Source organism: Streptopelia decaocto, assembly GCF_964273445.1.
Source record: "Streptopelia decaocto genome assembly, chromosome: 2".
Classification (NCBI taxonomy): domain Eukaryota; kingdom Metazoa; phylum Chordata; class Aves; order Columbiformes; family Columbidae; genus Streptopelia; species Streptopelia decaocto.
The window spans coordinates 76,539,418-76,567,225 of NC_138655.1; the positions used below are offsets into that span (position 1 = coordinate 76,539,418).

Genomic DNA, 27,808 nt, shown 5'->3' on the forward strand with positions numbered 1-27,808 from the left:
TTTACACCAGTTAAACTGACTGTAGCAGTGCTTTTCTCTTAGGGTTTTAACTGCACTGACCTGAAATGAAAAAAAAAATGCAGAAGCAGCATGAGACTAGTCAAGCTATAATTCACAGTCACCACTGAGTGAGGCTTTTGTAGTCCTTACAGGGGTGGAAGTCAGTCAGATCCACCAGGAGAAGGAGGGTCAGACCAGGCTGAAGACTCCAAACTGAGACCGCCAGCTCTATGGCAGAAGAAACAGCCAGCCACGGCCATTCCAAATTTATAGTCCTGGTATTCACGAAGCAGGTAAAACCACACACCTGCTACTGGGAGCTCCTGCATGTGCTTTGTTAACCAGTCTTCTGCAGATTTTACCTTAAGTAAGACTTAGGGGGATGCTACTGCTGAGTCTGGAAAAGAGCTAAGCACAAGGTGATCACGTAGATGTCTTAATGTACATCAACAATGGCTGTGCTCACCCACCACAGCTCCAGATTAAAACATTACCAGTTTTGAGCAGCTTAACCAATAGATTTACACTGACTTAATGCTTTTGCGACTCAAAAATCTTATTAATCTCTCTTGTAGTCCATTATCTTTCTGTCACAGCACTGGGTACTGGAGATATAGTCTGCTTTATGATTCTTATTAAACATACAATATTTTTCAACCAAAATCCAGTTAACAGCAAACCAATTGTCACTGTAAGGGCCAGAAGACCAACATCCACATGATCTTTCACCTGAAAACAAATATGAATTAAATGCTGTCTCCTGCTGGAATGGAAATTCGGACTGTTTGAAGTGGCACATGAACTCATGGTGTCTTCCATTTACCCCTGTCCCTAGACAAAAAGAATACTTCAGCCAAGAGGAGTAGGCCCAGGTGCAGGACTATTTTCAGCTGGGTCAAGCTCGGATGTGAACCATACGCATAATCGCATATTCAAGAGACAAGTTTTCATAACAGATTTCCCAATTATTTCTCATTAACATGCATATTTACATTTTAAGAAAATAAATCTTTTTAATCTATTACAGTTCCATGAAAGGGACTTTAAGAATTTTATCTCAAAATGTCAGCAGATGAAATACAGTGAGTTATAAACAGAATTTCACCAGTCTGAACTAGTTACAACACCTGAAAATTTTAAATTTATGTCAAATTTTTACCTTGTTTTTAATTTTTTTTTTTTATGGTTCCAAAGTATATAATTTTGCAATAGCAAGTATTATCTCCTAACTTGGTTACCAACATAGATAACTGGGACCATCCACTTATCTATTCCCCTACTCCTGGCAGTGTTCAAGGCCAGGCTGGATGGGGCTTTGAGCAACCTGGTCTAGTGGGAGGTGTCCCTGCCCACGGCAGGGGGGTTGGAACTAGATCATCTTTAAAGGTCCCTTCCAACCCAACCCATTCTATGATTACACTAACTTACATAAATAGCAACATTTTACAAGTAATACTTTTGTTTAATTGTTACTATATATTTCCTAAGAAATGAGTAATGACACATACAGACCATTTCATAAAACTGCATCAGTTAAAATGCAATAACAATATTAGCATACTGAAACATCCCATGCACAAATCATGCTAAATTCAGTGTTAGGAAGACATAAGGAAAACATCACATTTTAACAGAAAATACACACAGTTCAAAACCAAAATCTGGTGCCTTGTGAGGAAAAGAGTAAAAATAACAAGTTAGAGAAAATACTGAAAATATTTTCAAGGGAAAAAGCAAAAATGTAATTATATACTGATGTAGCATACTCTTACGTCCTGTCAATATGCAGGATATACTGCTAGCTTTTGAGACATTATATGGGGAATTGCAAAAAAACCCTACAATGCTAATTTAGCTGAAAACTAGAAATTCATTGCAATGTAGATTGCTTTGCTAAATATTCTACTGCATTTCCCTTCCTCTCCCTTGCAAGGCAGTTCAATGGAAATGGTGTTTGTTTTTAAATTATTTGAAAACTTTTCTGGCTATTTTCTCCTCTGTCTTGATATCAAAATAGGTATTTATATGAACTGGAACTAGCTGTTACTTTATCACCTACCTGCTTTTTGAGTCACTCTGATTCATTTCTCAAATTATCTCCCTAGCAGACTGTTACTTCATTTCGAATTTTATCACAATGAAAGTAGAAATGCCATAGTCAGAATACGAGAATGAGACAAATCTATGACTTAGTTAAATATTCACAAATCAGGTTGTTTGGCCAGTGTTAGTCAGATCAGTTAAAAGAAAAACAACAAAAAACCCAAACAACCAACACTTTAGACTAACTTCTACACCTAACTTGACTACAGCCGCCTTCATGGACTGTAAAAGACCTAAGCTTCAGCATACATTTTTAACACAAATAATTTCATGTAAAACTGAAGCAAAGTCATCTCCTACCAATACATTACTCTTGTTTAAACAAATCCTTTTGGCAGCCAGACTTACTGAGCATGTCTCTTCAGGCAATGTCAATCTTCTCATCTATTGAGATCTCCCCTTTATCTAGCTATTAAAACAGCAACGCTGTAGTGATTATGTATATTAAAACAAATAAATTCTGAAGTCTAACTGCCTCACCCAGCAACAGTAAATCTTCAGTGAGCACAAGGGAATCCAGAAGGCACACACTCAGAGTGCACCAGAAAGTGCTCATGTACCAGCTACGTTAGCAGATGGTCATGCAACCTTTTTCTAGGTTTTTATATTGAAGACACTTACCTCTTCCTCCAACTTTTGCATTTGACTTCTCCCAAATCTAAGTCAGCTACACATTGACCAGAGTCAACCTAGCGTAGGTGGGACTCAATACTACTTTGTCAAGGATCAGGAGTTGACCCCATCAAGGGAAGAGAAGGGTGGGAAGGAGATGTAACAGAAGAGCTGTTTCTGGACAAACAGGCTGATCTTCCCTCTCCCAGCACCAGTCCAGCCTTCCTGGGATCTGGCCTGGTTGAAGTGGGAACATGGCTGAGTCGCACTCTTGCCCTGAGTGTATGGCAGACCCTAGTCTGCACTGCATAAAGGTAAAACCCAAAGCGATGACCAGACTGGGAAGTAGCAGGTCTAGTTTTGTGGACACCTCAACACTTCATTGTTTTAACAAGAAACTTGGAGGTAAAGGTGTCCACAAAACTAGAACTGCTTCTGGTCATCAACAGATTAAAATCAAAGAAACAAAAAGTCTCAAAAGCTTTTTTCTTCTGTATCATGCTTCACCCAAGTAACCACCCATAAAATCATTGCTTTTAATAGGGACTGCAGCCTTTGCTTTTACAAAACTTGCATGGATGTTCAGTGCTTGATGTCTGATAAATAAGTCTCTCAAGTTCTGCTCCTCTCCCTTTGCACTGGTCAGCCAACCTGTGGCTCCATCCCAGGAGCCACCCAGCTCAGGGGCCTTGCAGAGGGACAAGGCGGTTTCGCACACACCACCCCTTCCAATGGCCCTGCTCCATGCGTGGACCATGTCCTGCAACGCTCAGGATGGCTCATGTTGATGGCAGGTTACAGCACCCACTTTCTGCTGCAGCTAGCGGATACTGGATATAGCAAATAACATGCTCAGTGGGAGGCCAATAAATCTTTATACACTCATGAAATTTTAAACTTCAATATAGGAATCATGCTTGAAGAGGAGAATTTTAATTTTGCTTTGAGAAAAGGTTTTCATTGAGAAGTTCCAAAGTGAGCGTTTCAAATTGCACAAATCGAGAACTATAGTCTCAGTGAACAGATTTTGGTTTGTCACCTAAACACTTCTTTTAAGATTTTGTTTTAATTTGGCTTGTTGTTAATACCTTTAAAATACCATATCAACTCAGCCTTTCACCGTTGCAGCACCAGAATCACACCCCCAGAAAACAGAGCATGTGGGGTATCATACAAAGATGTAATAGGTTCTTACAGAATCTTGCCAAAGAGAAAGAACAGCCTCTGTTAACTATAGTGAAAATCCTCTAAAGACCTGAGGTATGCCCTGATTATGGTTCTCTTGGTTGCAGGAACAGCATACAGAAAAGCCAGTCTTTATCTTTTTCTCTGGCTTTCGCATAGTGTTAACAAAAACACAGCAACTTTCATATTAGTGCCGAAAATTCAGGTGTATCTCTAAACAAGCTCACATGTTCTTAATGAGATACTCAACTTAGAAATTCCCTTCCAGATTTTGTACCTTATTTCCAAATCTATGACATCTTAAGAAACAACTAACAAAACCCAAAAAGCAAAAATGAGTTGATTTAGGCAGAGATCCTATTGCACCACATCTAAGCATCGTAGGGAGACAAAATGCACAGAGTAACTGCTAAAAAGTTCAAACTTTCTAAAAGTCAGAGGGCATTGTGCCCAGTTAACATAAGTAGGATCAGACCTTCAGAAAACATAAATTCATTTATGTGGCTTACGTTGCTATACCTCACCACTGAAAATTACTTGGCTGATGCTGCTGTTTCACTTGTAGGTATTACCTTCTAAAATTTTCTTATTATTCTACATTAGATATTCAGTTCCTGTGTTAGCCTTCTCCTTGTGCATTTCACAGAGATTTTGCAATTCTTTACTTTCTTCCCTTCACTGATTTACACCTGCAGTCAATTCTTACTCTCATGTGAAAGCTGAAAATTGGATCCCAGTAAGATGTCCTTTCAGTGCAAGCTATGCCCACCATCCCTCCATGAGTTAACAAATGATACAAATACTGTGCACTTTTGGCAGCAAATATATAGAAAGACTTATAAAATTGATTATTTTTCCATCTAATACACCATAAAAATAGCTCAGTGCATTCTCTGTCGACTAGGAAACAGAATTCATCATGTTTGGGGGATACAAACACTTTTTATCTCTAAATGTTAAGTGAGTGTCATAGAGCACACACCAGCTTGTTTACAATATAAATAGTCAAGTTTAACACTGTTCAAGATGTATTATAATATATAATAATAATAAGTTTACTTAGCAGTTACTTTTAGCTGCACTTTCCACATTGGAAGTATAAGGTCTTACAAAAATAGAAGGTTGGGGGAACCTGAAAATATTTACCAAAGGAAGAAAACAAACCAAACCAAACCCAAAACATGTAGTTGATATTAGCAACTACCTCTAAGGTAGCTAAGATTTTATGAAGGCACTATCATGCCCTCTGTTCAAAGTACACATGCACAAGGAATTTCATACTTTAACATGCAAACTGAGAGCAGAACAAAAAAACACTAGAGGATTTCAGCTTACAAGGCTCCAATTTAGATTTAAAATACTCAGGACCTTATGTAAATATCTACACCACAGAAGTCCACTGTAGCTTGGGAAATATGCTATGCTGAAGCTGAAACAGGAAACATACAGTCAAAACTATCACAACTTTCTAGTCCTTTTACTTTCCATTTTCTTCTCCTTCACTTCTCTACACTCTTTATTTGTCCTGTTTAGTTGCTGATCTTTCAATCAAATCTCCAGTTTCCAAATTCTCAGCCAGAACACAAATAAAAAAGAATCTGTAAGCAAATTTTCCCTTGCATCCTCACATAAGCTCTTCTCCATCCATCAATCCTTTCCTCTCAACGCATCAATGTTTCAGGGCTTCTGGGATTGCATCGTCAATTGGGAAAGCCTTTTTCCCTCTATTATGCCTCCATGCCCTCTTCCTTTCTCAAGGATTTCTAGTTATGCTTCAAAGACTCAGCTAGCCCTGTTCCTCCTGACTCTTTCTGCTGGCTCCAACTTTCTCCAGATGCTTGTATTTTGTATATCTCAGGGGAGACACAAGTTCCTTCTCTCCAGTCAGCTCCACTGTGCCAAGCTGAGCACCGTCACCAGCCAGGCACGGCAAGGAGCCAGTCTCTCAGCTGCACCAGGTACACATGTACCAAGGGACGTAACATGCAGCACAGGGGAAATGCAAACAAACAAGAGAAATAGCTACTGAACAGCACAGTGCTTATTTAAAAAAAAAAAAATCTATTTTCCCCCAGCATGTTACTGACAATTTCCTCAGGTACTCATTATACCTGGCTGTCACATCTACGTGTAATTAGTGCATCTACATGCTCTCACAAACACATATTCAGTAGTATTTTTACTAGCAGATATTTCCATGGCATGGTAAGAAGGAAGCTTTTCTATGAAAGTAACGTGCATGTCTTTTCGAGATGGCATCACAGGAGATTTACATTGTTCATACTTTCCCTTCTCATCTTCAAAACCAGAGGCAGCTGTTTAGCTGCTATGCTGTTACTTCTCTGGGAAACAGTGCATCTCCAAATGAGTTAACAGGTCCATTCCCATTGCTGGTAGCTTCAGAGGACTAAGCCAAATGAAGATTATAAACATGCTCAAAGTGACTGCATGCCCCAGTAATGATTTATTACCCATTTGCTATTTCATTCTTTCAAAAATCTTAAAATAATCTCCTGACCACTGTTGTATTGACACACCACTGTTTTGAGGGAAAACAACTCCTTGCTGCATAGAAACCAAGGAAACATCACTTGTGCTTTGCATATTGTCATGTTTAATACATTGTCTTCTGATGCAAAAGCTGACAATCTTTGAAGACTGAAGAACTGAAGTTGGTACTGCACTGATATATCCTTTCATTTTGATTTTTTAAGAGTGTTCTTTAGATCTGACACTAATTGTTACAAGGATGAACATTCCTTTGTTAGAAACTGATTTTTTTTTTTTCATAATGCAGAAAGTATTGGTGAAAGAAAATACTGCTACCTCGCTTTTTGAGCTATTCCTCTGTTTACAGAACAGCTGGTATCCGGTCACTTTGAAGGCTCCTTTTGTCTATGTTGTCTCTTTTCAGTTTCTGCACTCTCACGTTGTCTGTGTCTCAGTTTCCTTTTCATGCTTATTTTTTTTTCTTTGAAATGCATTATTTTTGCTTTCTTTTCTTGATCAGTTACACTGGGGGAAGATGTATAACCTTTACCATATGCAATAACTTTCTAAATTGCCAATTTAGACTTTTCTTTTACTAGTAATTATTTTATTTATGGATCCAGGTATGTGATTAGCTAGTATCAATCTGAAATCACCTAGTTCCATTAGGGTTAGCTATGGAAGCAAATACATTTCATGAATAAAGTAATCTATAAGGATTTCTGTACCTCTAAAGCAAATTTTAATGAAGAAGTAGGTAGACAAGTAATTCAGTGAGTAGAGATGCTGACAGTTTATAATAGATATGGTGCCTGAAAACAATCAGTTCCGATCAAAGTTCATGTGCAGCTGTGCTTGATGCAACTTCAGTGGAGCCTGATGAAGTCAAAACTTGAACACAGGCTCTTCCATAGCCAGGTCTGTTAAAAGGCTTCACTGCTGTGCCCAACCTCACATCCCCAAACACACAACCTTCTCAAATTCTTCATCCTTCTCTCCAGTCATCCTTCACCATGAGTTTCCAGATTTAGAGGGCATCTATCACAATAATATAGCCTGTATCTCAAAAGCATATATAACCAGAGCGTCATTTTGAAATCCATGCAGTCTGCAAAGACACCAAGGTTTTATGCAGATATTAGGATTCCCCAGGCAACTATATATTTTAAATTATTAAAGATTTCCAACTCTCTGACTCAGGGCAGGAGAGACTTCCTTCCTTCTTTACAACCAAACAGGGCAGGAGCCAGGCTTTTCAAGTTTTCAGTACTAAAAAAATATAAAAGTCCTTTCCACCTCCAAGAACTGACTGCATTTTAAGTCAGCCAGATTCTAATCTCCACTAATATATGCAACTTCCATTCTTAGACTCGGCTTCTGGCATATTTCAGTGATGCTTCTCTGCACACACAGAAAAAAAAGGTGCATCCACATAATGTGATAATCAGATGCCAACTTTGGCTGCTGAAGGTATTATGCCAAGATCTTTTCTCAGATTGTTTCTTGTCTCTCTGGGTTGCATCCCTCAATTTGGAGAGAACATACAGTTTCACTCATTTGTTCCATGAGCATTTAAACAGAGAAAGTAACAATTGCCAAGGCCCTCAAAAGCAACTACCCTTTCAGAATTGGAGATATTATACTAAAATTCACCATACCAATTTCCTCACTGGAGATAAAATTCAACTCTGAGCAATGCTACTATACAAGTCACACACATCACCTTCCTCTTTGAAGTGCTACATGGTTTCACATTGTGCGTATGGGACATATTGACCATCACGCTTATAAAACCCAATCACAGCAAAACCACACAGACCATCCCACTGCACAGACTAGCCTACTGCAACTCAATTTCTCTTTTCACTCCGAATTCACCTTCTTGGGAAATCCCTCTGGTAAAAGCTGCCTTTCCAGCTGGCCAACATAAAAGAGAACACATGGACCCAAGTCACAATTATTATGAAAAATGTATAAATATTATGAGACAATAACAGATTAACAGGCTGCACTGCATCATGCTACAGCCATCAAGCACATGTATGGCTTCTCCTTCAGATTTTTACTTCTCCCAAGTTAACACACGACGATGTTAAGTAATAAAAATAGCTACTAGCTGGTATTCTTTAGAACACCATCAGCTATTTTAATTATTGTTTTTCACTCTGGAGTAGAGAGTTATTTTGCTATTAAAGTTAACCACATTTGTTTTCCAGTGCCACACTTCCAGTCTACACCATAAACATTAACCTAACTTCTACAAATGATAGTTTGAAAGTTTCAGGACACATTATAGTAAAAACTAACAACTTTGCATACTTGATGTACTCATAAAAACTCCAACCCTACATGTAAACTGCTGAAATTATGATAGAGGAAGAGACCACCTCTACAAGTAGACAGTCTCATAAAAAAAAAAAATACAGCTTGAGTTAAAAAAATTAATTGGCTGCTGATTTTTGAAAGAGTGCCTTTAAATATAATCCTGCAGAAAGAATGATCCTCTAACAAAAGCATTAGTTCTCTTGAAGACATTACTAGGTAGTTACCTTAGGCACAATACTGTGTTTTTCATCAGCAAAAATTTACAAGAAGGAGATTTATGAAAGGTGTTTGAATTGCTTCTTATTTCATGAATGACAGCTTCATATTTCTGCACAACACTGAAGTAAATAAAAGAGAATGGATGTAGTCCTGCATCACTAAAGTCAAATGTGACCAGGCTTTAACCTGAGACTATACCTGTGCAGTAAACACATGATAAACACCCAGTCAGTTTCTGGCAGAGGGTAGATACTGTATTTTCTCAATAGTGGCACATGAGATTTATAGGGTATGCACTTCCCTGACCAAGATTTTATAATCACAGTTTTCCCTCAATAGCTTGCAAAAGTCAAGGGACATCTAAGAAGAGTTCAGACATGCTCTAAGTAATCCTTCTATTAAAAAAAAAAAAAATAAAAAAGGAGACTAGAAGGATTAGAAAATACATGGGACAAACTACAAACCTCTGCAGGTACCCTGTTCATGGGAAATGTCAAAGAAAAAGGGATTATGACTTCGCATTGCTTTGAGGTGATTTGTTATTCATTATACAGATCACTAAGGTATTTTGAGCTCAATTTACTTTGTACTGAAGATTTGTTCCCCACTTTTTTCCTATAATTCTCTCTCCCAAAGCAATGTTATTAAGTGGATGTCAGTTAGGAATACAGGTCTATTATCACAACATTACCAAACTAATAGAGATGCAGTGGTAGGAATAATTTTTCTTTTTAATTTCCCTGAAAACATTATGTCCTATAGCCAGAACTCCATGCTGTGTGATTTACCAGCATGATTCTCATTTAATCTGCAGCTGTGGCATCACAGTATGTCCCTGTACAGCACATCAACTTGTGATAAAACAGAAAACAAAATAAATAAACCTGTCCTCCAAACAGACCAAAATAAGCCAAACCCCAAAACAAAGCAACAACAAAAAACCAAGCCAAAAATAAACAAACAAATACCCCAAACAAACAAACAAACCCCCACAAACCAAAAAACACACAACAATACCCCACCAAAACCCTACAACCTAAGCAAAAAGAAGTGATATTTGGTATATATAACTTAACCACTGCACTTTAGGACTGAACAAAAACTAACTAAAGATTCGAGAAGCAGTATAAAGGGTCTTAATCCAAATGGGGTAGGTCAAGGCTGATTTTGCTGTTGCTCCTCCTTTTTGCCTGAAGTGGCAACTTTAAAGTCAAATAAAGAAAAATATTTTTGAAACTGATGTTCCCTTTTTTACTTTCAAATGAAGTATTTGTAATACAGGAACTAGCATGCAACAGGTAGCTTTTCATTAATAGCCAGATGCTGTTCTGAAAGCAAAGTAAAACTATATCAATGTACTCATCGATGCTCACTGTAAGAATCTGAAAACATGTAATTGCATATATGGGTTTTTTTGCCCTCTAACCCCTTTAAAATTCCTTTTACTCATTCATCTGAAGTCTATGGAATTACAAGTGATACATAAGGTTAACTAAATTCCAATTCCATGCCAAGAAGCCATACTAACACAACCTGAGAAAGGTTGCGATACCTCTGGGGCTACCAGCATATAAACCACCCTGTGCAATCTGCCATGGGTGATATGCAAGGCTCAACCTCAGACTCTGATTCCCAGAGCTGAAGTTAGGTTTGCATGCCTTGCAGGTGTAGAAAGCTGTGAATAAAGCCCTGGATACAGAATTCATCATGACATTAAAACTGGAGTGCCACAAGGTCATTTTTACATAGTCTCATTTCAACATAAGAATGCTGTGTTAATTTTCTAAATTGCTTTCAGAATGTTTAAGTCATAGACAGCTTCAGTGATTTGAAATGGCGAAAGAGCACAACTTAGTAATGGACTGCTTGCTATAAGGTACTAGAAGTGACTATCAAAAAGATCTCTCTCAAAGCAAAGTTTTTTAGAGCATTCTCATATTTGTTTCAGATATCACCTGAATACTGTTCTAAACTACTTCATAACCACTACATAACAAACAAACAACCTTAAAAGGGTTAAGCACTTAAGGTTAAAAGCCTTTAAAATTGTTAAAGAGCAATTTTGTCTGTAAAAGCAGACACAAAAAGCACCATCAGTTTGTGATGCCATAGGACTGCAAAAATATAGGCTTACTTATTCCTTCAAGAAGAGTAAATCTCTGTTTCATAAGATACCCATGTCTACTTTTCTTCATGAGGTCAGTTTTTCAAATAGTAGAAAATTGCCTCACAACATGAAAAAGTCTTCACCTTGAAATAATGACTTTTAAAAACATCAAATATACCAAATACTTTATTACATACAAAGAAAAATATTTACAGTCTTGCAAAGATGGTGTATTTTGGACTAATTCATGTATCCTTTGTAACCAATTCATGTACCCTTTGTAACCTTGTGCTCTTTTTGCAAGGGACAACAAAGGACCTGAGACATGACAAAATGTCAAGAATCAAAGAAAGCCTAAGCTGGACCAGCACAAAAAACATGCAGCAAAGTACTTGGGTATTTGGAAGTAGTGTTAAGCAGACCATTGTCCTGGCTTTGTTAAAAACAAGACCAGTTTCTCTTTTAGTGAATTTTCTTTTTAGCTAAGTTCTTCTAAGTACCTTCTAAGTTAACAGCACTTTTCTGAATTTAGCTGCATGGTTTTTTTAGACGCTGTTCAGTCTGGATTGATAAGATGAACAATGGAATGCAGAAGAAGCTCATGCTTAGATTTATTGCTATAACAACCAAGAATTCTGATAATGGGACACAAACGCAAGGAGGGGCGAACAGAACAGGTGACTAAAACTGACCAACTGAGTATTCCATCCCATCCACATCATACACCCTATAAAAGAGGGAGATCACGAGGGTCTCACTCTCTTCGACCATGGCTGGCATCTGAAGAGGACACTGCCTGTCGTCCCTGCAATCCAAGGCATCCCTGAATCCAGTTCCGGCTTGCTGTGAAGTGCAACCCAGGACTTCCAGGTGCCTGCCGTGCAGCCACTGGAGTCATGCCAACTCCACATGGGGCAACCCTGCCCTACCCTGCAATATACAAGATTGGTTTTGTATATTTTGTATAGTTTCTCTATTTATTAGTAACATTAGTAAAGCCTTTAAAACCTTTCCAACTTGAAGTCTCTCTTCCTTATCCTTCTGTCACTTTTTCCCATGCGGAGAGGGTGCGGGGGGGAATAACAGAGAGCATCTGCCATGGTTTAGGGTTGCCTTGCATTGAACCTTGACAGATTTAATTGGTGGCCTGTAGGGGGAAAGATAAGAGAAACCGTGACAACCATGCTACACTCTTCTCTGTCCTTGCTGCAACAATCTCAATTGGAAAAAAACCAAACAAACAAAAAAAAAAACTTGTACCTACTCAGCAGCTGAGGTTCCCACAGACCTCTGGCTCCCTTGCTGGCGAGGCAGAGCCGGCTAGTGGCCAGGCAGCACTCCTGCTCGCAGCCAGGCCAGGTCTCTGCCCCACTGTGCCAGCACCAACTCCTCGAGGCCAGACTTCTGTCTTACCATGGTAAACGAGACGGAAGTTCAAATGGGTTGGGCGTGTGGCTGTCTTTCCAACAGGAACAGAGGCCACAGCAAGTGAACCTGGCACTGAGAATGGGAGGTGATCAGACACCAAAGAGCTGGGACTGCCTTGCTTCAGCAAGTAAATCTGGCACTGAGAATGGGACACGATCAGACACCAAAGAGCTGGAACTTACTTGCTTCTCTTGGGCAATGCAAATCAGGACAGGAGGGGGAGGTCAGAACCATTTAAACACCCACAAGCAACACTACTACCAACCTTCTGTTCCTGCAGAAAAACCTCAACCTGAACAAAACAATAGTACCATCAGTTTTATAGGGCTGTTCTTGTCTGGGGTGGCAGAAAAAGAGGGTTTTCCTTCTCCCTCTCCTGCCTTGCCTTTAGCTCCTGAATAGAGACTTGATCCTTACCACAGGCATCTCATAAGATGGAACAAAGAAGCAGAAGAGAGAAACATCCCAGTCATGTTATAAGAAATCCACCAGCTCAGTGACAAGAGAAAGAACACCAGTTTTCCTTGTAAATCTTCCCCTCAGACACTACTTAACCTCCAGAAAAAGCAAAAGCCTGGGCCAAGTGCAGCAGGGGTGAAGCAGCAAACACTGGCATGGCCACCTGGTTCCTCGTTTAATCCATGAACAAAGCCTGGGCTCTGGGAGCAAATGCTGCCCCTACCCCACTAAACCAAGACACACTTTTACAGGTGAAAGACAACACTACAAATAACCAAGCAGTATTTGACAGGAGGCATCCCTTGGTGCAGACTCCTTTCCTTCGCAAATGACGAACCAGGCAGGAGGGGGAAAGAACGAGAAGAAGAGGACAGCATCTGTCCAGAAACACAATGGAATTTCTCACCTTCAGCAGTTTTTCCTGACCTGCATCACAGGACAACAAAATACAGAGATTTTCCCTGCTGCTGGCAAGTGCTTAAACAGAAACCATGGCCAGGAGCAACAGGTAACTCTTCTCTCTCAAAAGGCACCCTCTAGACTCTCCACAGCCATCCTGACAGCACCCTGCACAGAAACCCAGCTCGAAGAGACACATTTTTGTTTTGCACCTGCCATCAGAAATTTCACAGGCTTCTTCTCTTTGATCAGCACCTCCACCATGGCACCCTGAAGGTGGTGCAGCCTGTGGCAGCATAGCTTTCAGTAACAGACAGCTTGAGAGGTGGTCCACCGGTAGAATCACTCAAGTCTCAGTGGGAGGAACCACGAGAAGACCTGGTCTGAAGGAGAGGAGGCCATCAGGGAAGGTGAAGGGCAGCTAGGCAACCACCTGTACACAGGGATATGGGGCAGCTCCAGAGGCAGTACGAGAAGCGCTGCAGGAGTGCCCCTGCCCCAGACACGCTCCGTGATAGATAACTCCTTGTGAGAGCATGCTTGCTAAACCCCTCAAAGTCCCGCACTAAACCACTCTTCAGAGGCAATGCAAACTTTGACTGCTTATCCTTTCACTATTCAACCCCCTTTCAACAAATCTTTCATTTCAAGGTCCTCTTTTTAATTTCAGCAATATCAACACAGACCCTGCTCTTCCTTTTCCTAACCCTTTCCCCCTCTCTCTCTGGGAAGCACAGAAAAGTCCTCACAGTGCCTTGTGTGCCCTGTCTTCATCAAGGAGCTCCACACATCCAGCACTCAAAACTAATGCCAACTGTCTGCATAACCATACAAAGCTGCTGGACTTCCCATGATTGAGCTGCATCATGAGGCCTTCCCCACAGTGACCATCAGGGGCCAGAGGCAGAGACCATCCTCAGGCTGTGCAACTCGAGGCAATCCACAGGCTTTCTTCAAGGCCATCAAGGTTTCCCTGGTGCCAGTGAGATGTGTATATCCTTCTACACAGCAGAGGAGGACAGGTTCACTGCTCTGTTGTAATTGCTGCTTCATCCTCACCACTTGTTTGAGGTTGGGGACAAAGATATTCACCTGCAACCCCTGCAACCAGTGAGTGCTTTTAAAGTGCGAGCACTCTGCAAGTTTTCAAGTCTCAGTGTTCACAGCTCACCAGCATCACCAGTGCTTTTAAGCAGCAGCACTTACTTCATCTGATAAAGCCCCAGTTTGTAGGGAGTTCAGAATAAGCACAGACCTCCCATTTACTATCCTTCCCTCCTGGACATCTGGGGACAGCACTCTTTCAAGGCTTCCAATAACTTTTTTTGGAAATCACATCCTTTTTACAGAAGGGGGCTCATCTCTTTCACTGAGGGACCACAACAAAAGCAAGTTAGGAGGGTCCCGAGTTCTGCCAGCCTCCAGAGGGTGACAGCAGCCAGTCCCACAGAGTCCACCGCTGCTGAAGCCATGCTCCCCTGCTGCAGGCCAGCACCCACAGACCAGAACCTGAGCAGCAAACCTGCTCTCTCCTCACAGCAGCTACAGAAATGCCAGGCCTGCAAAATAGGGAGATTTTGCCTGCTTGGTCTTGTTTCATGCTGGATGTGAGTTAAATGCCAATAACTAAGTACAAAATCCCTAGTCTAAACTTCTAATTCTGCAAATAAGTGAACCATCACCCATTGTGGGTCCCACTCTGGCTGAAAGGCAATCCTTCCCCTCTTTTAAGCAGTAGCCCTCTTCAAATTCCAGTGGTGTTCATGTAAACATCCTATCAACTAAGCTTATCTCTACTATTGTTAACATAGGATTTAAAGTGATAATGCAAGGCCTTTAGGTTTATAATGAAAATAAGTAACACCTTTTTTTTTTTTTTGTGCATACCCATTTCAAAAGCAGAATTTCACATTTATTGCTACCTTTTAGCGCAAAAGTTTGGGCTGCTACTTTTTATATGAGAGAAGGCATAAGCCTTTGAAAACCAAAAGGGATTGTAAGGTAAAAGCTACTGACAAAAAAAGTGTATGCAGCTACTGCTGTCAAATTGGAAAGATAATTTTTACTTTAGGCAGAATGACAGTAAGACACCCGGTAATAATTTAAACCACAAAGCGATGAACAATTTATTCTGCCCCTATTTAAAATTATGCTAGGAAGGGAGATGTTCGGTAAGCTCCTACTACTTTGTACCTTTTGCAGTATGTAGCCCATAGTACAGAACTATTGTCATGCATTTCATCCATAAGTGAAATACAAGGAAAATACAAAAGACACAAAAAACAACCAACCAACCAACAAAAACAATGAAAGCGAAAAACACAACCAAAAACCAGTGAGCAAATAGAACAAACTTAATTTAGTTTACCCTGTGGAGAAATTTTAGTTTATTGAATTCTGCTCACTGAATGTTGATTCATCTAGACGATTAAAAACTCTGAGTGGGCTTTATCCTTAGTTGTATAAACATCCTGAATGTAATAAGTATTTAAGAGCTCATAAAAGAGAAAGAGGTGATGTCTACATTAAAAAAAAAAAAAAAAAGAAAAAAGAAAAAAGTTTCAATTCTGTGAGTCATTTAATTTTACAAATTAAGTCAAATTTTCAAATTCAGGAAGAATATTCTCTATAAAAAAACCCACGCAAGTAAATGGTTTGCAAGTATAACTAGCATATTTTTTGTCTGTAATGAGCAATGTTAGTTGCAGAGAAAAAAAAACAGGCTTAGACTAAATTTGCCTTCCCTTTTCTATCAGATGTAGAAAGACATGCACCATCTTCATGATTAAAGGTACTCTTGTAGTAGACAAAATAATGTAAACTATGGCCTATAAAGGAGCACACTGAAGTCTAAAATCTCCCCACCCCACTCTGGTGTGATTCATGCCCACAGAAGATAAAGGCCATGAACGCTTGACACATCTTCAAGGAATGCACAGCAATCTACATCCCTCACATCTTACACCAAACAGTCAAGACAAATAGCTATTCAGTCAATAAAAATACAATAAAAAAATCCTTAAGACAACCTAATGAAGAAATAAAAAGTTACAGGTGCCAAACCTCAGTTAAACTTCTTCCCCTCCTTTCTGCTAATTTAATTGTATGGTCTCCATCAGAAGGGATACATTCCCATGGACACTTGTGATAGAAGCAGGAATCTGAGAGCTGATCCGATCCAGCCCAAAATTCCCTCTAAGTGCTGACAGCTCTTCAGCCTGATTATGTGAAAGGCTGACAGTATCCACAGCTAACAGCTATCAACACGGAGCAACAGAATAATTGGTCTGCCACACATCCACCTGCTTTTATTTCCCCTGCCCCTGATGATAGGGGTGGAGGGGAAAATTGAGGGAAGGATCAACCCAACACAAAGCTGGACTGATAGGGTCGTTCTTCAAAAGAAGCCTGGGGCAACGTTCAAATCCTTATCCCAAACAGCAAACAAAATTTACCTTCACAGAGCCCATTTCTGCTACGTAAATCAGTGCATTTTTTATTTAGCTTTTCCTTTTCCCTTCTGCAAACCCATCTTCAGGTATAACCCACTAACATCCTGCGTCCCAGTTTCATTCATTATAATTGTGATCTATGTTGACAGGGTTTCCTTCCTTACGGAGGTGTTGTGAAGATAATGCTCACAAGACAGCCTGCTACTTCAGCACAGAGAACCAAGGGATATTTTGCAAGCAAAACAAGAAACTCTCTTCAGGGCATGGCTGGGAAAGAGGGCATCGTGTAGAAAATGCAAGGCAGCCACATGTGGAACACGAGGCTTAAAGTTCAACATAAACAGTTGCTTCAATCACGTCACTGCCTCCGCTGCTCAGTAATTTAGGCAGAGGTCTCGTGCCCTTCCTGCAAAGAATAGTAATCTTTTCGCATTCTTATATACACATAGGACTCTACACAAAACATATACTATGGTAGTTTCTTTCACAGGAAGGAAATCGTGTAATGGCGTTCTTCAAAACTGTAAAGCTGTTACAGGTATTTAACTAGAGAATTCCATGGAAAACCTTATTTTTAAGGATTTTCTCCTGTACTTTGAACATCCAAAACTTGCATAAAAAACCAGAATTCTTTGGATATGCAAAAACTGCCAGCTTTGCCCTTGAAGAAATGGTTTTAAAAATTAAAAAAAGTTTTAAAAGAAAGCAAAGTATCTTGCTTCAAAAAGTACACAACTTCTTATTGATGAAAATGGGAGTGACCTGAGAATGGACATAATCTTCCCTCTTTGATCAGCACTCAACAGATAAAACACCAGGAATACTTACAATCCCTAAGGCAAGTTCTTTCTACATCTGCTTTAGGCTATTTTGGCTGTAGCATTTATGTACTCTAATTATTTTGTGCATTAAATACCATAAATATCCCTGTTGATTTGTGATCTATTTGTGGCTTCCAACATACAGCTGTATTTCATTTGGTTGAGAGGACATTCTGCAAGTAGGACTTGTACACCAATGCATTTCATGGACAATCATTATTTTTTATGGATAAACCAGTGATGCTAATAGCTTTCCTCTATGCCATAGTTCAATTTTATGTCTGTGTCCCTGTACCTAAGTGTACCTCTGTAGGAGAGAGGAAGAAAGTTTATGTAAGATTAACTTTGAAAGCAAGTGAACAATCCTTTAGTTTCACGTGGACTTTGCAGTCCCTTTGTAACACAAAAAATACCTTTGCAGGCAAAAAAATATACCAATTTCTTCAGAGAAAACAGATTTTTCTTAAAGACAAGACACAAGACTAATAAAAATATTCTCTCTCTCCGCATGAGTAAGTGCTCCCCCTTCAATTAGCTTAACCTAATGTACATATATCACAACATTAAGTATTTCTCCATTTTTGTGCATGTCTTTGGGGTTCTATTGATAGCTGCCATCTGCACAAGGTATTTTGTTTGACTGGCATGCATATAATACATTTTGTTTACTACATCAGAAAAAGAAGAAGAATTAGTACTGAAAAATAAGGTGTGTAGCATAAAACAACAATCACGCAAGTTACATCCACCTACCTGTACTAGTGCGATATGTGCCTGTGTGTGCTGGTTGCAGAGGGTCCCCCTGACTCTGGCTGAGACTCCTCATAGGGGGCTTCTGATAAACTCTGTCTTCGTAAATAGGATCTATATGGTGTTCTGGAGACTGCAGTGCCCTTAACTCGGAGCCAAGGTGACTGTGCTGGCTGCTGTAAGATGCCCGAGACCCAGCTGCAAATAGATTTATAAGAGACACTTAAGAGAAAGGAAAAAAAGTGACAGATACAGAATCTGACTTTATTAAAAGTTTACTTGAATGTAGCACTTAAACACAGAAAAAAACCCAAACCAAACAAAGAAATAAATGTTTTCAACATACAAACAGAAACATCATGCAAGGGCAGCAACGGCTCCAGTTAATCACTCTGGTTGCATCATGCAGCTGCCTGCATCTACTCCAAAACCTCATTTCTTCCAAGGAAACTACGTATTTCAGAGAGATAGATGCCATGATATCTCTTCTTAGAAAGAGACCAAGAAACCACAACCCCTTCCTCAACAATAACAACAACAAAAAAAGCTGTGTGATCCAGGAATGCCCTAGACCAAAGAGGTCCACAAACGAACCATTAAGCGGGGAGCAGAAAGGAGTAGCAGAACTAGTTTCGCATCTTATGCCCATATACTAAACCTACAAATGAAATAGGCCAAAGCAGATGAATAGATGTAGTTATACAAAGGCTAAGCTTTTTGCTGCTTCACTGAAGTAAAATAGAATGGTTCTACCTTATCAACATTTTGCCCTCAACAGGTTAAAAAAAAAAATCACATTGCTAAGACTTTCTACAACTTAAATATCCTCTGTGAAAAAATAAATTCAACATGCCTCCTGGAAAAAACTATTTTAAGGATACAGCTCTTTTTTTTTTTTTTTTTTTTAATAACAAGATCAACTGGGAAAATATTTTCTTATTCTACAATTAAAAATATTGTTTACTATCATGATATTTTTAAAAAGAGGCAGGTATATTTCCAGCTGTGATTACTTTTGTCACTTGAATCTCCTTTCCACTTAGGTACTTCAGTTCTGTGTCCATTAGCAAGATTCCCAAGGAGAGTCACAGGGAAACCATACAAACCTTACACATTTTGAAGGCAAGAATCAAGCAAGTACACAAGCAATACTTGACAAAGGTTATGTCTATACCACACAGTGGTTAACATACTATGTAGATGTTTAGAAAAATCAAAGATACAACTAGTATGCCCCTTGATGATACTCCCGTGAGGCTAAAATCCTGGATGTGGGTGATGTTCTACTAGCTTAGCTTGTACTGCTCAGAACATCAGTGTGGCCATTCCCACCAAAAATGTTTCCCACATTCATTGAACAGTGGTTTTGTTGGATAAGCACTAAATACTTTACAAATGCAAAGCACAGATATAAAGTCATGTGTGATAGCAACATATGATAGAAATGAGAAAGAGACACAATGTTACTTAAAAACAAATTGTTTGGAGGAAAAGAATAATTTATTCCGTTTCCTTCTTTCTAATCAGCTCATGCCATATAAGTGTTTTCTTCAGAATTTGTCAATGGGCATGCATGTTTCAGTGGCATACCCTATTTGCATATTTTTGTCTTGAAACATTTTTCAGAGAGACTTGCCATCAGCACACCACTGAAAGTAATTCTGTCATTCCCCTTACAAGAAAGTCTGCCAAGAATCCCAAAGACATATTTTATCTATAGCTACTGCAATTATCCAGGAAGTTGTTATTACAGAATTAAATTCCTCGTGGTCTGCATTTTCAAAATGCTCTTTAACCCTGCATCTTTGAGACTGATTTTCAGAACAGTTGACCAGCTCCTCCAAAGTCTAGTATCCTCCAGAGCAGCCTAAAGTACAGCCTGTTATGATTACATTCAAGTTTCACTGTGTACTTGGTTCAATCTGTATTCAAAGAAAAAAAATATAGGAAAAATTGAGGGTGACATTTCAGAGTTTCAACAGTGCATCAACAAACTAGACTTGCTCCAGAATAAAGAATTACACCCCCTTCTAGAAGTACTATTATAATTCTTTTGTTCATTTATAAATTAACAATGCTCTTTGGAACAATTGATTTTCTTATTAATCCTGCTTCCAGTGAATGGAAAGATTTTTCCCATTTAATTTAGAGGTAGTATAACCGAAATATTAACATGTTCTCAAACAGTTAAGCCATTCTTCAGGTGAGAGGGGCTTAATTCAACCTCTTTTACATTCTACTGATAGTTCTGAATCTACAAGTGCTAATACTAGTCTAATACAGAACAGAGTTTACTATTACTTTGTTACACTCATATTAAACAGAGGTTTATTTACATGCTGCACATGTAATTAAGACTGTAACACTACTGTACTAAGCAGTAAACATATATATAACCAGAGAAAGTTCTTGACCAAAACACACTACAGTTCAAGCAAATGAGACAAAGAAGATGTGACAAACAATAAAAGAAAATGAACGTAACTTGCCAAAAACCAGCTAAGTGGCAACACAGAAATAACTTGAAGCCACCTGAATAACAAGGTTATGGGCAAACACCCCAAAAAAAGGTTTGAGAGCTAGAACTCTATCAGGGAGTAACTGCCACTATTCCTCTAACGTTTCAAGAAAAAAAAAAATTAAAAAAATCAACAGGTAATTAAAATATGTTCATTTTTAAAACATAAGCACTCTCAAATCTCAGCAATTAACATGAATGTTCTTTTTAAAGCCTGTCTCAAACACCTTTATTTCAAGCAATACTTTTCTACAGACCTCAATATGCATTTTTGCTACACCATTTTCAAATTATCAGATATTATTAATACTTAGACACAAATTACTAGCACCTTTTAAAGTTCCTACACCTAGTTTTAAAAAAAATCAGAAGAACTAAAAAAACCATGGAGCACCACCATCATTTTTTATGTTTTTATTAAGTTGGTATTTCAAAAACTGGAAGAGCAAGACCTGTTTTCAATTAAAATATCTTTTCCATCACTTTTAAAATCCTTACTTGCATTAATTTATTCAAGTCTCAACTTAGGTGCAACAGGTGTTTATTTATTTATTGCATGTTATATTTAAATATTAAAATCAACTAACCAATAGCTATTATACCAACAGCCACTTCTGTTGCCAGTGCTGTATCATATCCAGTAAAGCTCACACAGATAACTAGCAGAAAAAATAATACACAATTACAACTGGAATCAACTAAAGACTTGTAGATTTTTATATCATTAAAAAAAAGTGGGGTAAATGGGATGGATTTCACACAATTGCTTCCTACCTCATCTATACACACTGCCCTATACACACCATGTTTTTCTGCTACTTCAGCCGACACTGGAAAGACAGTGCAAATAATCGATCAAAACAAAGACCATGAACTCAAAGAACCCATGGCACTGAGAAATAGGAATAACTATCCTCCTGCCTGATTCTCGGGATAGCAGCAAACAGCTACATCCTTTACCACCTGAAGCTACAAGCTCATCTGTATCATCTGCTTAAAAAAAACCCTCCATTAATGCAGTCTAAAGCTCACAGAGGTCGGAAAAGCAACAAGGTCAGAACGGAAAAGCAATAATCAATATACTACCAGGAAGCAATAAAGCATGGGGTTACCAAGGCCCATTAGTACTCGCGCATTCAAGGAGGCTCATCACCCTCAGAAGTGGTTTCCTTACACCCGGAGGCATGTTGAAGGCACAGTTCACCCCAAATTGCACTTGAGACTCAAGCAGTGATTTGCATCAAGGCCACACACAACTCTCCTACATATTCTGTAAATGGACTCATCCCCCTTCCCTGGCAAACCCACCTCTATCAGCCATGCTACTCTTCCCTTGCAGAAGTACAAGGCATCAAGCCCATTCAAAGACAGGTCTACGTACAAGCTCAAAGACAACTCATTATTAAATTTACAGTTTGGCAAGCCTTGGCAAGCTATTAATCATAGATGACATATTTAGCATCAGGGTAGACACACAACTTATGACCATGGTTGTGAAGGTATGGGTTTTTTCTTCCCTTCTAAATTTGAAAAAAAAATAAAAAGCTAAACCATTATTTAGAGGTTGAAGAAACCACTGGATAATTAATCCCTCAAACAGTCCAATCTTTAGTTTCACAAAAGACAGAAATTATTTGATTGCGATGCTAGAGATGCATCACAGCAGAAAGTATGGAAAAGACTAAATACCTCTAAAATAGCTGCGAGGGGCATCAAAAGTGAAGCAGACAGAAAAAAAAATCATTTATTTTTTTAAACAGAAGCTAACTATAAGAACACAGCAAAGAGAGTCTTATCTGTCTTCTGAAGTCTCCAAGACTGAAACCTGATAGGAAGTAGAATGCTCCTTCTTCTGCAGCTCTGTAGAGCTTGTACAAGTAGACTGTGGTCAGGCTCCAGCAGGGATATCTTGTGAGCCCCCAGCCAGGTGAATCAGACAAGGGCACTAATGATAATAAGCTAGAAGTGGCCAGAAGTTTTACCAGTTGGAGATACCACAATCCTATAATCTTTGCTCTTCTCCCACATTCAAGAGGAATACTAGAAAAAACCCAGGATGAATGCAGTGCTACCCATATGATCAAAAAGACAATATCCACCCTTTACACACACACGAACAAACAAATAACAATGAAACTACTAGCTAAAAGTTTCCAAATTATTATGTTCCTCAGTAGTATAGGGAAACAGTTGTTTCACAGGGAAATGTTATTTTTTGACAAAGTCTCACTTTCCCCAGGAAGAAAAATGCTGGCATCAGAGAAGTATAATGAGAGTGAAATGCACAAAATAGTCCCTAATTGCCCTTCAGAGCTTGTGCAGCCTGTCAAAGAAATAAATACAACAGACACATTTGAATGATTCTGCTAATCTGACAGTTTAGGTCAATAAAGTAAACCACTATATTGGCAGCATTTTTCATTTCAAGAAACTAAAGACATTAAAACTATTCAAATGAATGGACACACAGCCATTTGCATAAGTCTTAATAAAGTCTGAACAATTTTTGTTTGTGCCCTTTGTGAAAGCCTTTACAACCAGTCACCCTGCCTTGCTGCAGCCATGAGAAGGAGCCTTACAAATTCATGGTAATCTCTAAACGTCTCCACTAGTGAGAGCTGACAGTACTGCCCTCCTCTCCAGGATTTAAGAGCCCATTGAAAACATGAAATACACAAGTGATCACCTCAACATGAAGAAAAACATCGAGATTTGAATAGATAAGCCATTCAACCCTCATTTAAAAATTCTCCATCACCAAATAAATTCATCAAGAGTCCTGCTAAGCAATTGCCTTATGTCTATGATACAGGAACATCATTAAGGAGATATGAGCTGAGGATGAGGCTCAACAACCATTATATTACCACTTATCAGTAATGTGTTTACACCATTTAACTTAACTTGGTTGCAACCCCACACACTTTAACACACACTATATTTCTGGCTATTCTAGGCTCTAGGAATCAAGCTCTGACTCTGAACACACTATGACACATTGCACTCAGAAGATCTGATTTTTTTAACAAAGAGGATTGACCATCCACAACTGGCTGTAGAGATTTTTAATTTCAAATATAATGACTTTACTAACGTAATTTGCATTGAGTTTTTCTTAGATTACAAGCTAAAAACAAAACCAAACAACACACACACAAAAACCCCTAACAAACAACAAAACAACCCTACACAATGGTAAAATCAGAATAAGCCCATCAGTGAGATAACAGTCTGCAGGCACAGAAACTAAAAGAATCACAGCAGTTCTGTAGCTTTGGTAGGTCACATGCTTTTCAGAGGACTGAAAAACTTTTTGATTTAAATGGTACATCAGGGCTGAAAATCCTTTTTTGACACGAGTTTCTCTTAGATGCTTGTTCTGAAATGCTACTGTCCTTATAGAAAAAAAAAAATAATAAATATATATATACACACACATCAGTTCACAGCTTCACTGTAATTCTGGAAAAAGCAACATGTGAGAAAGAGGATATGAACAATAGGATTTTTACTCTAAACTCATATGTAATGAAATCTATTTTACAGACACTAATCTGGTTTACTTTACATAGGAAAGAAGCTGATGTGAAGCCAAGTGCAAAATTAGATGTGAACGGGGGGAGGTGCAGGAGAGATAAGTTAAACATTCATAACTAGAGTTTTGACATTGACCTTTTTTGCCAGAAATGTATGCAGAAATATATCCAAAATGCTTGACTGAATACATGCATCTTCTCACAACACTGTTAAAGGACAGTATGATCTACAACAAATAAAACTGATAAAAAACCTCAAATAATAGGAATATGCCAGTGCTGTGTGATGAAAACTATGGTGACAAAGAGAAAACATACCTAACCCAACTACTAAAAGTGAATACAAATCATCAAGACATGGCAGATGGTTAAATTAACTACTAAGACATGACAGGCCATATGGCAGCACCCGCTAATGCACACCTTGGGTATGTCAGCTTGTACCCTTAGCATACCAACGATCTGCTTTAACCAGAACCAAACACAATCTGGAGTGAATAAGATTTTTCTTTAATACAGGTTTCTCACCTGTTTAGATTTTACACACACAAAATGTATCAATTTAGGTCCCAAGTTTCTCTTTCCCCAAATATTGAAGTTAAAGATTAACTAATGGAAGTTCAGAATCAAAGTAATTTTTGCTTTTATACTCTTTTTCCATTCTCACTACCCTGTTCTGTCTGTGATTTGGGATTATTTGTACAAATAAAGGGGAAATAATACCATCACTGAATTGACTGATTACACGATGCCTTTCAACTCACATCAAACTCCACACATCCAGAAATAACATGGATGTGCTACTTTGCCACCCCTGGTCCACACTACAGGAGATCACCAGAAGACAAGTATGTGCTTCAGCATACAAGCTCCCAAAACTCAAAACACATATTTGCCTGATTTATTAGTATCTCAAGACCGCTTTTCCTCAGGTTTTCTACTTAAAAGATTAAACTGTAATATGATGTGTGGTCTGGAGTGTTTCTTGCAAACTATCTTTGCACTGTCAAACCTATTAGCAGCTTCACTGTCGGGATATTGTCACATTCAGCAGCACGGCTCACACTGCGGACTTTCCCAGACATAATTTGTCCAGTAACCAGATTAAGTATTTTAGGAAAGTCTCCACAAAACAGATTGTCTTTGACTGCTTAAGGGACACTGCAAAACCAGGCTCTGACCCAGGGTTAGCACTTTTCACATCAGTGCTAAAAATAAAGGGGGGGCCGGGTACAAATAAATAATAAATTAAAAGTATTACACTTTTTAAAGTGTAATAAGCAAGCCCCAAATAAATTTAAAAAATCATCTGATAAAGCTCTCTATGTCTTATAAGAAGCTTCAGGATAAATTTTATCCCACTTGAAGTAGTTTTTACACAAATATTGAAATTAATTAAATTCTTAAGTATATTTAAAAGGAAAACAAAGCTTTTTTTTTTTCCTATGTTTACTTTTTAATCATGCAATCATGTGTCTTTACTGCAAAATACTGTATTGGTTATTTTAACTCCACAAATCTAGGAAAAAAAGAAAGCAAACCCACAGTATACATTTGTGTTTCTTCACAAGCATTTTGTTTTTTCTGCTGCTGTCCTCATTCTGTTGAAAAGCACTTGCCCACTTAAAACATTTTATCCAAAATAAATGGCTAGTGGAAGAAGAGAAGTGTGACTGGGAGCAAAGAGATAAGAGGCAAAGATAGCCAGGAAGAAACAGCAGATTAAACGTGACAGACAAGTTCAGGGAGATAATTCCCATTTCATTTCTGATCTAGGGAACTGTCACTGAAGAAAGAATGAAAAGCAAAAATTCCCCTAAACCAATCACTACCACACAGCAACAACAACTTGCCTTCAGCAAGGCAGAAAATGATAAATTTTTTTTAAATATCAACTGAATGATCACCTTGGCTCTCTTTTTTTTTTTCTTCTCCCTTCCCCCTTCTCCTAACCTCTGCCTCTTCCCTTCTGCTCAACCCTGACAATTTTACAAAAAAGGGGAGAGAAAACTATGCACAAATGGGAACAGGTAGTGCTATCCAGCAATACAAATCACTGTTTCTAACTTTCCTGCTCACTAACCACTTTGACTGAGGGCTGACTGCCTCAGCAATAGGATGATGTTACTAAGCAACAATGCCAAGTGTTCGTGCATCTGCTGTTTGGATAGTTCAACGTGGCTTCACAACAATTGAAAATAGTATCAACCCTTTGTAGCAGAAGAGATCTCCTTTGAAATTTTGCTAAACATCTCTATCGTCACAAAGATAAAAGTGTATTTTTTCAAATTTTGAACTGTAAAAGCTTCTGTTGTAACATGGGCTTTATGCTAAAGCAGGTACTGTGGCAATACATTCAACTCAGTGAGTAAAGGAACAGAAATACTAATGCATCTGGTGAGACATGTCCCAGAAGTAACTATCCAGGAAACAAAACAAACCAAACATAAACAAACAAATAAAACCTCTATGGCATATTTTGCAAAAACCTACAGCTAACACTTCTCTGACAAGGACTGCAAATCAAAAAGAAGAACAGCGTATGTTTAATTCCCCAAAGCTAGGTCGTCCTTCCCCAGGAACAACCCTATACAAAGGCACAGGCAGGGACCCCACTCCTGTCTGCTAAGAAACAGTGTAGACCAAACATCTGGAACCCCAGAGATACTTGTAGGGCTGGAGACCGCTTCCAGCAGCCCAAGTGATTTGCCTCCAACAAAGCAAATCAGGCACTATTTTGCTGATGCCTGCCACTGAAAACTTCACTTTCTGATAAAGTTTAACACCATGGAAAAGCAGAGTATCTAAAAAACCCAGCAAGTCACAACCCTTCCCCCGAAACCAAGCATCAGCTCAGTCAACCTTAAACGGAGCCAGTTCTCACATCAGCTCTGTTGCAGGGCAAAGAGGAAAGCCTTTCCCTACCAAATCTTCCCTGCATAGGGAACAGAAAGAATATCTGGAGCTCAAATCCAGCTAGAAGTGAAAGTCTCAATGTTGGCACAGAAAAAGCATGAAGAACATTCTTTGCGGGACAGTGGTTCTAAAAGGGAAAACATTTGTTTTGTAACAATGTGAAAAGAGTAACAGCAGAAACACAAAACTCACTTGAGTAGTAAGTGTCAAGTCTGTCCTGCTACAGTATCCCTCAACCAGCTTTTACTGGGCAACTTGAATTTTTGATCTAATTGTACTGCCACTCCTGGGAGTTCACAGTTCCAACAGGTGGTTTTCCTGATAACAGGGCAAATACAAATAGATGCTTCAAATGAATCCTAACCATGTGTGTATGTTTTAAAAAGTATTAATTTATTATTAATATTGTGCATGCTCTTTTTGCAAATCTATGTTCCAGTCTCTGATACACGCAGTTGAAATCCAAGATTCCTCATCTGGGGATTGCT

General features: G+C 38.8%; 1 protein-coding gene across 1 annotated transcript in view; it reads right to left on the minus strand.

Annotated features, from left to right (window-relative positions):
• The window catches only part of CTNND2 (catenin delta 2), a gene marked incomplete at its 5' end in the record, with an annotated part of 536,051 nt that overhangs the window by 246,515 nt on the left and 261,728 nt on the right, over positions 1-27,808 (minus strand). The window contains one exon of the mRNA XM_082045132.1: positions 18,354-18,548. Coding sequence (XP_081901258.1) covers positions 18,354-18,548 — 195 coding nt within the window. The remainder of the gene's footprint in view (positions 1-18,353; positions 18,549-27,808) is intronic.